Below are 16573 nucleotides of genomic sequence, written 5' to 3'. Positions count from 1 at the left end.
CATGTTGCTCAGGCTGGTCTCAAACTCCTGAACTCAGGCAGGCAATCTATCCACCTCGGCCTCCCAAAGTGCTGGGATTACAGGCGTGAGCCACCATGCCCAGCCTACTTTATATATTTTGGATACTAGACTCTTACCAGATACATGAAATGCAAATATTTTCTGCCATTCTGTAGGATTTTTTTTTTTACTTTTTTATTTTTATCTATTTATTTTTTTTTTTTTATTTAATTAATTAATTAATTAATTAATTTTTTGAGACGGAGTCTTGCTCTGTCACCCAGACTGGAGTGCAGTGGCGTGATCTCGGCTCACTGCAGGCTCCATCTCCCAGGTTCACGCCATTCTCCTGCCTCAGCCTCCCAAGTAGCTGGGACTACAGGCGCCTGCCACCACGCCAGCGAATTTTTTGTATTTTTAGTAGAGACGGGGTTTCACCGTGTTAGCCAGGATGGTCTCGATCTTCTGACCTCATAATCCGCCCGCCTCGGCCTCCCAAAGTGCTGGGATTACAGGCATGAACCACCATGCCTCGCCCTATTTATTTATTTATTTATTTATTTATTTATTTATTTATTTTGAGACGGAGTCTTGCTCTGTCATTCAGGCCAGAATGCAATGGTGCATCTCCGCTCACTGCAACCTCCACCTCCTGGGTTCAAGCAATTCTCCTGCCTCAGCCTCCCTAGTAGCTGGGATTATAAGTGCGCGCCACCATGCCTAGCTAATTTTTTGCATTTCTAGTAGAGATGGGGGTTTCACCATGTTGGCCAGGCTGGTCTTGAATTCCTGACCTCGTGATCCACCCACCTCAGCCTCCCAGAGTGCTGAGATTACAGCCATGAGCCACTGTGCCTGGCCCTCTTTTTTATTTATTTTTTATTGAGACAGGGTCTCACTGTGTCATTCCGGCTGGAGTGTGCAGTAGCATGATCATGGCTCAGTGCAGTCTCGGAACCTCCCAGGCTCAAGTGATCCTCTTGCCTCAGCCTTCTGGGTAGCTGTGAGTACAGGTGCACATCACCATGCCTGGGTAATCAAAAAAAAAAAAAAAAAAATTGTAGAGATGGGGTCTCACTGTGTTGCCCAGGATGGTTTTGAACTCCTGAGCCCAAGCAATCCTGTCTCCTCAGCCTCCCAAAGTGTGGAATTATAGGTGCAAGCCACCACGCCCAGCCACAAAAGATTTTAATTTTGATTAAGTCCAATTTATATTTTTGTTGCTTGTCTTTCAGTATAATATCTAAGAATTCTGTTTTCTTTCTTTTTTTTTTTTTTTTCTTATTTTTTTGAGATAAGGTCTTGCCCTGTTGCCCAGGCTGGGGTGCAGTGGCATGATCTTGGCTCAGTGCAACCCCCACCTCCCGGAATCGAGTGATCCTCCCACCTCAGCCCTCTGAGTAGCTGGGACTACAGGCATGTGCTACCACCAAACCTGGCTAATTTTTTATTTTTTTTGTAGAGATGGTGTTTCACTGTGTTGCCCAGGCTGGTCTCAAACTCCTGGGCTCAAGAAATCCACCCAGCTCGGCCTCCCAAAGTGCTGGGATTACAGGTGTGAACCACTGCTCCTGGCCAAGAATCCTATTCTTAAATTTCTTTCAATAATGATTTGTAGTTTTCACAAGTCCTTGGTTAAATTTATTCCTGGTATTTTATTCTTTTGCCTCCTTTTGTAAATGGAATTGCTTTCTGTTTTTTTAGTCTCGCTCTGTCACCCAGGCTGGAGTACAGTGGTGCGATCTTGGCTCACTGCAAGCTCCGCCTCCCAGGTTCACGCCATTCTCCTGCCTCAGCCTCCCAAGTAGCTGGGACTACAGGCGCCCACCAGCACACCTGGCTAATTTTTTTTTTTTTTTTTTTTTTTTTTTGTATTTTTAGTAGAGATGGGGTTTCACCATGTTAGCCAGGATGGTCTCGATCTCCTGACCTCGTGATCCGCCCGCCTCAGCCTCCCAAAGGGCTGGGATTACAGGCGTGAGCCACTGTGCCCGGCCTGGAATTGCTCTCAATTCCCTCTTTTGATTGTTCAGTGCTGCTGTGTAGCAGCTGATTGTGTGTGTTGATTTTGTACTTGGCAACTTGGCTGAATTCGTATATTAGCTTTGGTAGGTGGATTTGTGGATTCTTGGGCATTTTCAATATGTAGGAACATGTCATCTGCTAATAGAGATAGTTTTACTTTTCCTTTCTGATCTGGATGCCTTTCATTTCCCTTGCTAGAGTATCCAGTATGATGGTGAATGGCAGTGGTGCAGTGGGCATCCTTGTCTTGTTCCTGATCTTAGGGGAAAGCTTTTGGCCTTTGGCCATAAAGTACAAGTTAGCCGTGGGTTTTTGTAGTTGCCCTTAATCAGATTGAGGAAATTCCCTTCTATTCCTAGTTGGTTGAATGTTTTTATCTTGAGATACTAACTTCTTTAAAGTTTTGTTTTACTTTTTAATATAAAAATTTTGGTGTGTGTGTTTTATTCCAACCAGTGCTGATTCCTAAAGAAAAGCCCCCAATCACTGTTGTGGGTGATGTTGGAGGAAGGATTGCCATCATCGTGGTATGTAGACCTCTTTTATTATTAATTCTAGTATTTGCCATTGTTATTCTGTTGATTGATTGATTGATTGATTTTGTGACAGAGACTCACTGTCGCCCAGGCTGGAGTGCAGTGGCACAATCTCGGCTCACTGCAACCTCTGCCTCCCAGGTTCAAACGATTCTCCTGCCTCAGCCTCCCAAGTAGCTGGAATTACAGGTGCCTGCCACCACACCTAGGTAATTTTTTGTATTTTTAGTAGAGATGGGGTTTCACCATGTTGGCCAGGCTGGTCTCAAGCTCCTGAACTTAAGTGATCCACCTGCCTCGGCCTCCCAAAGTGTTGGGATTACAGGCGTGAGCCACTGCACCTGGCCAATTTATTTGTTAATTCTCGGCATATAAAGGCCTAAGGATAGTAGTATGGCCAGATAATTCTTATTAAATTGGTGCCTTGTGCTAAATGTTTGCTTTGGCCCAGAAATTGGAAAATGCTATTGTTTATTTTAAAATTGCTAACTACTGGCTGGGCGCGTTGGCTCATGCCTGTAATCCCAGCACTTTGGGACGCCAAGACAGGCCAATCGCTTGGGCTCAGGAGTTCAAGACCAGCCTGGGCAACATGGCGAAACCCCGTCTCTACAAAAAATACAAAAATTAGCTGAACTTGGTGGCACATACCTGTAGTCCCAGCTACTTGAGAGGCTGAGGCAGGAGGATCCCTTGAGCCTGGGGCTCAGAGGTTGCAGTGAGCCGAGATCATGCCACTGCACTCCAGCCTGGGTGACAGGGTGAGGCTGTGTCTCAGAAAAAAAAAAAAAAAAAGTCATCCTGTCATAACATGAGATATTATTCTGTGATAAAAGTAAAGTACAGGCCAGGCACAGTGGCTCATGTCTGTAATCCCAGCACTTTGGGAGGCCGAGGCAGACGGATCACCTGAGGTCAGGAGTTCAAGACCAGCCTGGCCAACATGGTGAAACCCCATCTCTACTAAAAGTACAAAAATTAGCTGGACATGTTGGCGCACACCTGTAATCCCAGCTACTTGGGAGGCTGATCATGGAGAATCGCTTGAACCTGGGAGGCGGAGGTTGCAGTGAGCCAAGATTTTGCCACCGCACTCTAGCCTGGGAGAAAGAGTGAGATTCCATCTCAAAAAAAAAAGTAAAGTACAAAGTTGATTATAACTGTTCGCAACATGCATCCTTTCACACATCATAAGACCAGTGCACAAAAAGAGTGCACTTAATGCCTGTATATTTTAAAGAATAGAATGAACACTGGGTACCCGCTAGCTCACTTGAGGCATAGACTATCACCAGGTACCTAGAGGCCTCCTCTGGGCTTACCCTGGTCTCTTTGCCTCAGAGGTTGTCACTGATGTGAAAGCTGCCCATCTTGATCCTGTAGTCAGCCATGAGGGTTTGTGGCCTTAAATGCTGTCTTTTTTTCTTGTCTTTGATGTTTATGTAAATGATGTCTTTGTGTACTTTGGGACTTTCTTGCTCAACACTGTTATTGAAATTTACCTGCGTAGTGGCAGGAAGTTGTACTTCATTCTTTTTCACTGCTATGTGTTGTGTCTTTGGTATAATTGCTACACAACTGACTGAGGCAATGGTACTGCTTTGAACATCCTTGTGCCTATTTTCTGATGCAAAAATGTGAGAGTTTCAAGGTGCCTGGGAGTGGAGTTGTTGGGTCTGAAGGTATGCACATTTTTAACTTTACAAGGTGCTGCCAAATTGTTTCCAAAGTGGTCACACCCATCTCCCAAGTTCTGTAGTGGGTGCCTCACATTATCCCTAGTGCTTGATAATTTTGTACGCACCCTTTTCAGGTTAGAACATCTCTCTGGGGCCGGGCGTGGTGGCTCACGCCTGTAATCCCAGCACTTTGGGAGGCCAAGACGGGTGTAGGTCAGGAGATCAAGACTATCCTGGCTAACACGGTGAAACCTCGTCTCTACTAAAAATACAAAAAATTAGCCGGGCGTAGTGGTGGGCTCCTGTAGTCCCAGCTACTCGGGAGGCTGAGGCAGAATGGCATGAACCTGGGAGGCGGAGCTTGCAGTGAGCTGAGATCGTGCCACTACACTCCAGCCTGGGTGACTGAGCAAGACTCTGTCTCAAAAAAAAAAAAAAAAAAAAAATCTCTCACATCACCCTCCAGGGTAATAGCTGTCCCTTACTTATTCCTTAGTTGGCAAAGTCTATAGTAACAAGTTGCTGTGGATTCAGTAGCACCTTTCCCCCCTGTTCTAGTGCTGCTGCATTTTTATTTGTTTGTTTATTTTTATTTTTTTGAGACAGAGTCTCACTGTGTCGCCCAGGCTGGAGTGCAGTGGCGTGATCTCAGCTCACTGCAACCTCTACCTCCTGGGTTCCAGCGATTCTCCTGCCTCAGCCTCCCAAGTAGCTGGGACTACAGGTGCACGCCACCACGTCTGGCTAATTTTTGTATTTTTTTTGTAGAGACGGGGTTTCACCATATTCGCCAGGCTGGTTTCGAACTCCTGACCTCGTGATCTGCCCACCTTGGCCTTCCAAAGTGCTGGGATTACAGGCGCGAGCCACTGCACCCGGCTGCCAGTGCATTTTTTTAAAAAACGTTTTTATTTTGAAGTAATTATAAATCCACAGGAAGTAGGGGGAAATACACAGGGACATCCTGTGTATTCATTACCCAGCATGCTCCATCTTGCTTAACTATAGTACAATATAACACAGCCTGAAAATTCTCAGTGCCACAGCCACAGAGGTCCTTCAGACAGCACCAGTTGTGTATGTAGTGTGTGTGTGTGAATGCAGTCTTACCATGGGTAGCTTTGTGGAACCACCACCACAGTCAGGACACAGAATTGCTCCTTCACTGCAAGGCACCCTCATGCTTCCTTTCATAGCTACACTGACATCCTTCCCACCCAATCTGCAACCCCTTGTGTCTTTGTCCACTTTGTGCTGCTGTAACACCTGAGGCTAGGTTGTTTATAAAGAATAGAAGAAATTTATTCTCTAATAGCTCTAGAGGCTGTAAGTCCAAATCATGGCACCAGCATTTGGTCTGGTGAGGGCCGCCTTGCTGTGTCCTCACATGGCATAAGGCAGAAGGACAAAAAGGAATGAACTTTCCTTCAGAAGGCCAGGAAAGAGGCAAACCCATTCCCACAAGCCTTTTTATAGCGACATGAATTCATTCCTGACGGTGGAGCCCTCACAACCTAAACACTTTCCCAAAGACCCCACCACCCAACACTGTTGCACTGGGGAATAAGTTTCCAACACATGAATTTTGGAGGGACAAAAACATTTAAGCCACAGCACTGGCAACCACTGATCTGTCCTCTTTCTAATTATTATTTCAAGAATGTCATATAAATGGAATCTATGGTATATAACCTTCTGAGTTTTGTTTAACCTACCATGATTCCCCTGAGATCCATCCAGGTTGTTTTGTATATTAATATTTTATTCCTTTTCATTGCTGGGCAGTATCCCATGGTATAGAGGTACCAGAGTTTATTTGTTGAAGGACATTTGGATGATTTCCAGGTTGGGGCTATTATACATAAAACTCGCCATGTACATTCATGTATAGGTTTTTGTGTGAACAGAGTTTTAATTTCTCTGGGATAATTGCACTTATAAATGCAGTTGTTGGTTTGCATGGTAGTTGCAAATATAGTCTTATAAGAGACTGTCAAACTGTTTTCCAAAGTGGCTGTACCATTTTACTAGTAGGACTTTTTAAGTAGCGTGTGTGGTGTGTGTGTGTGTGTGTGTGTGTGTGTATTTTTTTTTGAGGTATGGTCTGGGTCTGCTGCCCAGGTTGGAGTGCAGTGGCTTGATCACAGATCACTGCAACTTCTACCTCCTGGCTAAAGCAATCCTCCTGCCTCAGCCTCCCAAGTAGCTAGGACTACAGGTGTGTACCAGCATGCATGGCTAATTTTTGTTTTCTGTTTTTGTAGAGACTGGGTTTCATCATGTTGCTCAGGCTGGTCTTGAACTCCTGAGCTCAAGCAATCCTTCCACCTCAGCCTCCCAAAGTGCTGGGACTATAGGCATGAGCCATCACGCCTGGCCTTTTTATGTATATTTTTGATCATAGTAACTTCAGTATGCAATTAAAGAGTAATAATATGTATGTAAAATAAATACATGAATATTTATTCAACTCTAGACAACGTTTGATGCCATAATGGGTTTAAAATAACTCTTGGGAGCCTGGGAATCTAGTCTCTAGATTGGAAACCACTGAACTGGGTATTTTATTATTAAAAACAATAATCATTATTATTTTTTCCATTGTAATAACATGTAAAAAAACATATTTCCCATATGCTCAGTGGAGAAAATTTGGAAAAAAGGAAAGTAGCAAGAAGAAGCAGCGGGGGAAAGAGGCACCCATAATTCTATTACCCAGAGTCAAAAACATCTTTTAACACTTTTTCTGTGCATTAAAAACAAAAAAAGAAAATCATACCTCCATCATTTCTGGTGTGACCTGCATTATGACAGCACAGTGTTGGCCAGTTACGGTGCAGAAAACAGTGCTACCCCTGGGAGCCTGGAGTGTGGTGGGAGATAGCCCCAATAGTGGCAGGTGCTGTGCAGGAAGAGGCTCATGTGAAAGTCCTGGAGGGCTGCCATGGGGCACGGTGATGGGAACGTGGGGCCGTGCCGTCTGCACAAGGCCAAATGGAAGAGCAGATTTTTCACAATAAATGTAGGCAGACCCTTTTTTTTTTCCTGGTTGTCTAACCTATTATTGTAGAAGTGCTCATATACATTCTTTTCCATCTGTGCTTTGGCAGGATGACATCATTGATGATGTTGACAGCTTTCTTGCTGCAGCAGAGACCCTGAAGGAAAGAGGTGCATATAAGATCTTTGTGATGGCAACTCATGGCTTGTTGTCTTCTGATGCCCCCCGGCTGATTGAAGAGTCTGCCATTGATGAGGTAACAGGGTCTGGGTGTGTGTGGGTACAGCTGCCTGGGCTTTTGGCACATCTTGATCTTTAGTTACAGAGAGTCAGGACAAGACTGAGATCTTTTGTGGCTGAGAAAGGATTCAAGGGCTGGATGCAGTGGTTCACGCCTATAATCCCAGCACTTTGGGAGGCCGAGGCAGGTGGATTACCTGAGGTCAGGAGTTGGAGACCAGCCTGGCCAACAGGGTGAAACCCCGTCTCTACTAAAAATACAAAAATTAGGTGGGCGTGGTGGCACACGCCTGTAATCCCAGCTACTTGGGAGGCTGAGGCAAGAGAATCACTGGAACCCAGGGGGCAGTGGCTGCAGTGAGCCGAGATTGTGCCACTGCATTCCAGCCTGGGTGACAGAACGAGACTCTTGTCTCAAAAAAAAATAATAATAATAATAATAATGTATACAACTCATTGGTTTTTAGAATGTTCAGAGTTGTGCAGTCATTACCTTAGTTGATTTTAGAACATTTTCTTCTCCCTAGAAAGGAACCCCATACCCATTAGCTGTCACTTCACATTTTCTCTCACTGCCATTAGTCCCTGGGAACCACTAATCTGCTTTCTGTCTCTCTAGATTTGCCTGTTCTGGACATTTCCTATAAATGAGATTATACAATGTGTGGTCTTTTGTGTCTGGCTTTCTTCACTCAACATAATATTTTCAAGGTTCATCCATGTTGGAGCATGAATCAATACTTCATTCCATTTTATGATCAAATAATACTGTTACATGGATAGTCCACATTTTGTCTCTCTCTTCGTATTTCATGTTGATAGAAAAATTTGTTTTCTACTTTTTAACTTATGAATGGTGCTGCAGTAAACATTTGTGTACAAGTTTTTGTGTGGACATGTGTTTTCCATTCTCTTGGATACGTACCTACGTTTAGAACTGCCAGGTCATACAGTAAGTAACTTCATGTTTAAACTTTCAAGGAGCTGCCAGACTGTTTTTCAAAGCAGCTGCACCATTTTACATTTCCACAGACGTGAGTGGGGGGGCTCCAGTTTCTCTGCATCCCTCCAATACATGTTAATATCTTTTTTTGCCGTACCTGTCCTAGTGGGTGTGCGGTTATCAAATCTTAACCTAAGAAACACAGGCTGGGCGCGGTGGCTCACGCCTGTAATCCCAGCACTTTGGGAGGCTGAGGCAGGCGGATCATGAGGTCAGGAGGTCGAGACCATCCTGGCTAATGCAGTGAAACCCCGTCTCTACTAAAAATATAAAAAAATGAGTTGAGCATGGTGGTAGGCGCCTGTAGTCCCAGCTACTTGGGAGGCTGAGGCAGGAGAATGGCGTGAACCCGGGAGGCAGAGCTTGCAGTGAGCTGAGATGGCGCCACTGGACTCCAGCCTGAGCGACAGAGCAAGACTCCGTCTAAAAATAAATAAATAAATAAATAATTGAAACATTGACTTGAGACATAGATCCACTGTTTTCCTGTCATGGCGAGCCTCAGATTTGAGAAGCTGTCACATTTCCAGATCAAACCATGAAGCTACTTGGCTTTCTGATGCTCTGGTTTTTTTTTCTCTTGCTTCACAGGTGGTGGTCACCAATACAATTCCACATGAAGTCCAGAAGCTCCAGTGCCCCAAGATTAAAACTGTGGATATCAGCATGATCCTTTCAGAGGCGATCCGTCGGATCCACAATGGGGAGTCCATGTCCTACCTTTTCAGAAACATAGGCTTAGATGACTGAACAGCTTTCCTTTAGGAAAACTCCCAAGGGCCAAACTGGAAACATAAGAGTGACTGCTCGGTGGGATAGATTTCACAGGAACCGTCATGTTTGTTCCTCCGTCTCCCCTGTAACCTCACTTCTTGTTGATTCCTAAGAAGATAGACCAACTTTTTAGGTCAGTTTGGGTGTTTGTGAGTTTGGGGAGCAATTTTTATAAAAGAAAAACTTTATTCTCCTCTTTTGAAAAGGTAAGACCTTGTTTTAGTTTTAACTGTTTAAAAAATAACACTTGGAATAAGATTTGTAAGCTCACAGAGTCTTTTTCCAAAGTTGCTTGAGCCAAGTGCTTAAAATAAATAAATAAGATTTGATAACCTCATTAATAAAATGATCTGTATGATACCTGCAATTGAAAAGCCAAAAAGGTTATACTGTCAAGTCCAGCAAATGACATTTTTAGAGATGCTTTTGTAGACAAGCATATGGAATATGTGATTGTATTTATTTTCTGCAACTAAAAAAGGAATAAAAACTTGTGTTTGTGTGTTTTTCTAAAACTTTGTGTTTTGGCAATCGTTTTATAACTAAAATAAAATAAAAGCTAAATCTACACACTGTGAATGTTGAAATGTTCATCAGCTTGTTTTCTCTTCTGCAGCTTTGTGGGGGATGCAGTAGCCTCTCAGAGATGTGATATCCTCTGTTCTGACCATTTGTCCAAGGCCCTGAAAGTTCCCGACGTGTAGTCAATTGACTGAGGAGGGGGAGGAGCTGGAATCTCAGCATGCAAGGCCACAGGCAGCAAGGGAGCCAGTGGGCATCATCTGCCATTGGTCTTGGTGTGGCTTTGCCTCTCTTCCATGGCTGGCTGTTCTCCGTCATGCTCTAGGGAGATGAGATGCTGGGGGATGCACCCCAAAGGGCAAGTGACATGACCCTTGTTGCTGTCAAGGGTCTAATATCATCTGACTTTAGAGTTTAGGACCCTGAACTTCCCCACAGAGTCCAATGGACTGGCCTCCCCTGGAGCACTGGCACTGGGGGTTACAGCCCCCTGTCCTCCCACTCAGCCTGACTTATGGAGGAATATGTAGACTTGCTCATAAAAACTAATTTTTCTTCCTCCTCAAACACTTTAAACCTTTGCTTTCTGCTTGTCTGTGTTAGAATCTGGAATAAAATAGTTAATTTAGCACAAAATTAAGATCAGTCACCAGCCATGCTGGCCTTCCCTATGCTCCATAGAGAGCAGCGTGGCCCGAGGGCTTGCCCCAGTAGGCCAGGGCCTTGTTTGTGCAGAAGCACCAAGGGCTCTGCTTCTGGAAGCTGCCCAAGTGTTCCGTGGGCTCTTGCACACCCAGCAGTGCCACCCCTCACACCTAGTTTACTTCTGAGGAAACAGCTTTGGGGGAAAGGTGTTCGTTCTCTCCCCAAGTTTTCAAATCCAGTTAATGATAGAGCTATTTACTTTGAAAAAGTGTCCTTGCTTTCTGTGAACCTGTCCCTAGAAATGGGGCCTCTCGATCTTCGGAATGAATTGGCTTAGGGCATGGGATGTTAGCTGGCGGCTTCTTTGCCAGTGCAGCTCTGTCAGTTGCAGGCTGGAGACCTCCACCCAGTTTCCACATTTGGAAGAAGAGCTTTGGGAGCAAGGTGTCACCACCCATGAGAGTGGAGCCTGCCTGTGGTGCCAGGACCTCCCCCTGTTGCTGTGAAATGAGCTGAAGAGGCTTCAGTAAATCTCACAGCTCCGGCCTCTGCTGGGTTTGGGTTTTTTCCTACCTTCTGCCCTTTGGATGCTGTCTAACCATTTGCTACTATAGATGACGGCTGAAGTTTCCATGTGGTTTGGCTTTATAGCAAGTGACAGGCACTTCTTGAACAGCCATGGGGCATCCCCTGGGGTGGCTGTGTTAGCACAGTGGCCCTCCCATGGGTTGGGAATGGTGGTGCTGCACTAGCAGGGAGGACAGGTTCTGCTCTGGGTTCCTGGGAGATGCAGTGGGCTCTCAAGCTCCTTCAGTGGGAGGTTTCCTCCTGCCACTGTGTCCAGTGAGCTTTGACCTCCGTGGTTTTTCCTGGCGTGTCATCCTTCACGAAGAAAAGTCATATTTACAGAAGTGAATGGAAACAGATGTTTTATGGGAGTGTTTTCCTCTGGGTAATGAACTTGGCTAAAGCTAGGATCCTTCACACCCACAGACTCGAAGATCTGCTCTGAGTTGGCTCTGGAAGAACGTGAAGATGAGTGCCGGGAGGAGCCATGGGCGGGGCATGTGCCAGGGGATGGCTGACAGAGGGCTGAGGCCCAGGAAAGACAATTGGCAGATGATGGTGGAGGAGAGTGGGGTGCCACGTCCTGGCCCGCCGGGCTGGGGCAGGAGGATGGAGGCCCTCAAGGGGCAAGTCAGGTTCTGTGGTGTGGGGAGTGCTGGGGGACTCTGAGGGCTTCAGGAGTGCCCAGTAAGGACACCCAAACCCCTCAGCCGTCCTCTTCCCTGTCTAGAGGAGGCCCCAGATACAGTTTCTCCATGTATTGTAGGCTTTTCTTTGGCCAGAGAAGCCATTAACCCTCTAGACTACTGTGTTTGCTAGAGACAGAGACAGTCTCTGTGGCCAGAGATAATGGGGAAGTGAACCCAGAAATTCTATGACAGAAAACAGGCTAATCGTTTCCAGTTCTGACTGTGACGTCATCACTTGACAGACTCATGGTTAAAGCAATGCTCTCGAGGCATCAAGAACACAGGATGCCACTAAAGGGCATGAGTGGATGGACACATACCAGTTCCACCACACTGCGTGCCAGGGGCATTAATCTTTTGGCTCTCACTGTTTTTTACCTCTAAGGCTGAGGAGGGAGGATTGCTTGAACCTGGGAGATGGAGGTTGCAGTGAGCTGAGATCGTGCCACTGCACTCCAACCTGGGCAACAGAGCAAGACCCCATCTCAAAAAAAAGTTGTAGAATTCAACACCTACTTCTAACAGATCAACCAGACAAAAGATCAATAAGGAAAGAGATCACACCACTGTACTCCATGCTGGTAACAGAGTGAGACTCTGTCTCAAGACAAAAAAAAAGGCTGAAATGCTAAATTTTATGTTGTGTGTATTGTGTACTTTATAAAACATTCTTGGAAGAAATTAAAGAAGACCTAAATAGGAAGACATCCCACGATCACAGGTTGGAAGTCTTAATATCATTAAGATGCAATACTCCAAAGCAATCTACAGATTCAGTGTGAATATCTATCAAAATCCCAATGGCATTTTTTGGCAGCTATAGAAAAGCCCATCCTAAAATTCATATGGAATCACCGAGGACCTCAAATAGCCAAATCAGTCTTGAAAAAGAACAAGTTTGAGGACTTGGACTTCTTGATTTCAGAACTTAACTACAAAGCTGTACCAATCAAAAATAGTGTAGTTCTGGCATAAGGAGAGGCATCTAAGCCAATGAAGTAGAATCAAGAGTTCAGAAATAGGCCGGGCGCAGTGGCTCACAGCTGTAATCCCAGCACTTTGGGAGGCCGAGGCGCGCAGATCACGAGGTCAGGAGATCGAGACCATCCTGGCTAACACGGTGAAACCCCCTTCTCTACTAAAAATACAAAAAATTAGCCGGGCGAGGTGGCGGATGCCTGTAGTCCCAGCTACTCGGGAGGCTGAGGCAGGAGAATGGCGTGAAACCCGGGGAGTGGAGCCTGCAGTGAGCCGAGATTGCGCCACTGCACTCCAGCCTGGGCGACAGCGAGACTCCGTCTCAAAAAAAAAAAAAGAGTTCAGAAATAAACACTATATCTATAGTCAATTGATTTTCAACAAAGGTGCCAAGATCTCTCAGCAGGAAAAAGAATGGTGATTTTGGGGGGTTCTTTTTCGTTCTTTGTTTTGTTTTGTTTTGTTTTGTTTTGAGACAGAGTCTCACTCTGTTGCCCAGGCTGGAGTGCAGTGGCGCGATTTTGACTCACTGGCACTATCTCGGCTCACTGCAACCTCTACCTCCGGGGTTCAAGCAATTCTTGTACCTCAGCCTTCCGAGTAGCTGGGACTACAGGCATGCAGCACCATGCCTGGCTAATTTTTGTATTTTCAGTAAAGACGGGGTTTTGCCATGTTGGCCAGGCTGGTCTCGAAATCCTGACCTCAAGTGATCCACCCCGCTCAGCCTCCCAAAGTGCTGGAATTACAGGTGTGAGCCACTGCACCCAGCCAAGAATGGTGTTTTTAACAAATGGTACTAGGACAACTAAAAATCCATACACAAAGAATGAAGGGCTAAAACTATAAAACTTTTAGAATAAAACACAGGGATAAATCTTCATGACCTTGGGGTTGGCAAAGGATTCTTAGATATGACACCAAAAGCACAAACAACAAAATAAATAACAGATAAACTGGACTTCATCAAATTAAAACTTTTGGGCATCAAAGGACACTATCAACATAGTGTAAAGACAATCTAAAAGTAGAAGAAAATATTTTCAAATTATATATCTGATAAAGGTCTTATTCAGGATATATAAATGTACAATTCTACAACAAACAGATAAAAAAAAATTTATTTTTTGAGACAAGGTTTGGCTCTGTCACCCAGGCTGGAGTGCAGTGGCATGATCTAAGCTCACTGCAGTCTCGACCTCCTGGGTTCAAGCAATCCTCCCACCTCAGCGTCCTGAGGAGCTGGGACTACAGGCATGTGCCACCATGCCCAGCAATTTTCTGTATTTTTTGCAGCAACAGGGTTTCACCATGTTGGTCAGGCTGGTCTCGAACTCCTGACCTTGTCATCCGCCAGCCTCGGCCTCCCAAAGTGCTGGGATTACAGGCATGAGCCACCGCACCCGGCCCGAAAACATTTTTTAAATGGGATTTGAATAGGCATTCCCACAAAGAAAGATATACAAAAAGATACACAGGCCGGGCGCGGTGGCTCACGCCTGTAACCCCAGCATTTTGAGAGGCTATGGGTGCATCACTTGACGCCCAGAATTCGAGACCAACTGGCCAACGTGGAAAAGCCCCGTCTCTGCTAAAAACACAAAAATTAGCCAAGCATGGTGGTGCACACCTGTAATTCAAGCTACTCAATGGCTGAGACACAAGAATCACTTGAACCCAGGAGGCGGAGGTTGTAGTGAGCCGAGATTATGCCGAGACATGACAACAGAGTGAGACTCAGTCTCAAAAAATAATAATAATAACAAAAAGAAATACAAGCATTCATACAAAAAATATATCTAAATGCAAAGATGCTCAACATCATTGGTCACTATAGGTAATACAAACAAAAACCACAATGAGATACCACTTGATACCCATTTGAATGGTTATACTGCAAAACAAAATCAGAAATAACAAGTGTTGGCACCAGTTGCCGTGTCTAGGATTTGGCTAGACTACAGGTAGTCCTGTAGTCCCAACTACTCGAGAGGCTGAGGTGGGAGGATCACTTGAGCCCAGGAGTCTGAGACCAGCCTGGGCAACATAGTGAGACCCTGCCTTGTAAAACAAACAAACGAAAACAAGTATTGGCAACAATATGGAAAACTTGGAGCCCTCGTACATACACTGCTGGTGGAAAGGTAAAATGATGCAGATCCTGTGGAAAACAGTCTGGTGGTTCCTCAAAAAGTTAAACATAAAATTACCAGATGACCCAGCAATTCTGCTCTTGGGTATATTCCAAAAACAATTACAAACAGATACCCAAATAAGTACATGGACATACATGTTCAGATGCACTATTCACAATCACCAAATTGTGGAATCCCAAATGTCCATCAATGGATGAATAAACAAATCTTAGTATTTAATGCCTGTAATCCTAGTAGTCTGACAGGCCAACACGGGCAGATCACTTGAGGTCAGGAGTTCGAAACCAGCCTAGACAAGGCAGTTGAAACCTCATCTCTACCCAAAAAAAAAAATTAGCCAGGTGTGGTGGCACCAACCTGTAGTTCCAGCTACTTGGGAGGCTGACATGGGAGAATCACTTGAACCTGGGAGATGGAGGTTGCAGTGAGCCAAGATAGCACCACTGCACTCCAGCCTGAGCAACAACAGAGTGAGACCCTGTCTCAAAAAAAAAAAAAAAAAAAAACTTAGTATTTACATAGAATAAAAAGGAATAGATTACTGTATGAGTTACAATGTGCGTAAGCCTCTAAAACATTATGCTAAGTGAAATTAACCTGACACAGAAGGTCACATATTGTGTGATTCCATTTATATAAAATATCCAGAATAGCCAAATCCATAAAAACAGAAAGCAGACATGTAGTTACCAGGGGATAAGTAGATAGACATGTAGCTGATGTGTAGTTATCCAGGGCAGTGGTCCCCAACCTTTTTGGCACCAGGGGCTGGTTTTATGGAAGACAACTTTTCCACAGATTGGAGCAAGGGGTTGGGGATAGTTTGGGGATGAAACTGCTCCACCTCAGATATCAAGCATTAGATTCTCATAAGGAGGGCGCAACCTGGATCCCTCGCATGCACAGTTCCCAATAGGGTTCTTGCTCCTATGAAGATCTAATGCTGCCACTGATCTTACAGGAGGTGGAGCTCAGGCAGTAATGATGGCTTGGCTGCCGCTCACCTCCTGCTGTGCGGCCCATGGTCCTCGGGGTTGGGGACCCCGATCCAGGGAATAGAGTGGGTTATAGGGAGAAACTTCTTCCTTTTTTTTTTTTTTTTTTTTGAGACAGTATTTTGCTCTGTCGCTCAGGCTGGAGTGCGGTGGTACAACCTAGGCTCACTGCAACCTCCGCCTCCTGGGTTCAAGCAATTCTCCTGCCTCAGCCGCCCGAATAACTGGGATGACAGGAGCATGCTACCACACCTGGCTAATTTTTTATATTTTTTGTAGAGACAGGGTTTCACCATATTGGCCAGCACCAGATGGTAATGCCTGCTGGTCTCCAGCTTGCAGGGTTCTGATTTCCGGCTCTTGTTCTAGGGCTGGCCACTTGAGCTCCTGCAATACTCTGGGATCCTGTCTGAGGATACGGGTGATAATCACTGTTCAGGATGTGGAAAGAGCTCAGTGTTAACCCAGGACACTGTCTCATGGGGACATGAGGCACAATCCTCCCATCTGATCCCACAGCCTGGCCTACAGACTCACTTTCATTTTGCATGACTGTCACCTGACTCAGGACATTCCTATAGTCATTTTTTCCTCCAGGACTGACAGACTGAGGCCTTTCCATTTGTCTGTCGCCTCATATCCAGTCAACCTATATACTAGGCTTTTAGGATAAAACATTCCCAGCCTGGGCATTGCCACACAGGCAGGTAGCTCAGAAGGAAAATACTCTTGGTGATTCCAGATCTCTGGGCACGTGGACTTG

General features: G+C 45.2%; 1 protein-coding gene across 15 annotated transcripts in view; it reads left to right on the top strand.

Moving 5' to 3' along the window:
- Nucleotides 1-9826, top strand: part of PRPSAP2 (phosphoribosyl pyrophosphate synthetase associated protein 2) — a 73451-nt gene extending 63625 nt beyond the window's left edge. For all 15 annotated transcript variants that reach the window (XM_030827352.1, XM_012501247.2, XM_030827345.1 and 12 more), the window contains 3 exons: nucleotides 2482-2552; nucleotides 7351-7497; nucleotides 9076-9826. In XM_030827352.1, coding sequence (XP_030683212.1) covers nucleotides 2482-2552; nucleotides 7351-7497; nucleotides 9076-9234 — 377 coding nt within the window. In that variant the 3' untranslated portion in view covers nucleotides 9235-9826. The remainder of the gene's footprint in view (nucleotides 1-2481; nucleotides 2553-7350; nucleotides 7498-9075) is intronic.
- Nucleotides 9827-16573: the final 6747 nt, after the last annotated feature.

Source organism: Nomascus leucogenys, chromosome 14, assembly GCF_006542625.1.
Source record: "Nomascus leucogenys isolate Asia chromosome 14, Asia_NLE_v1, whole genome shotgun sequence".
Classification (NCBI taxonomy): domain Eukaryota; kingdom Metazoa; phylum Chordata; class Mammalia; order Primates; family Hylobatidae; genus Nomascus; species Nomascus leucogenys.
This window is presented reverse-complemented; position numbering and strand designations above follow the sequence as displayed.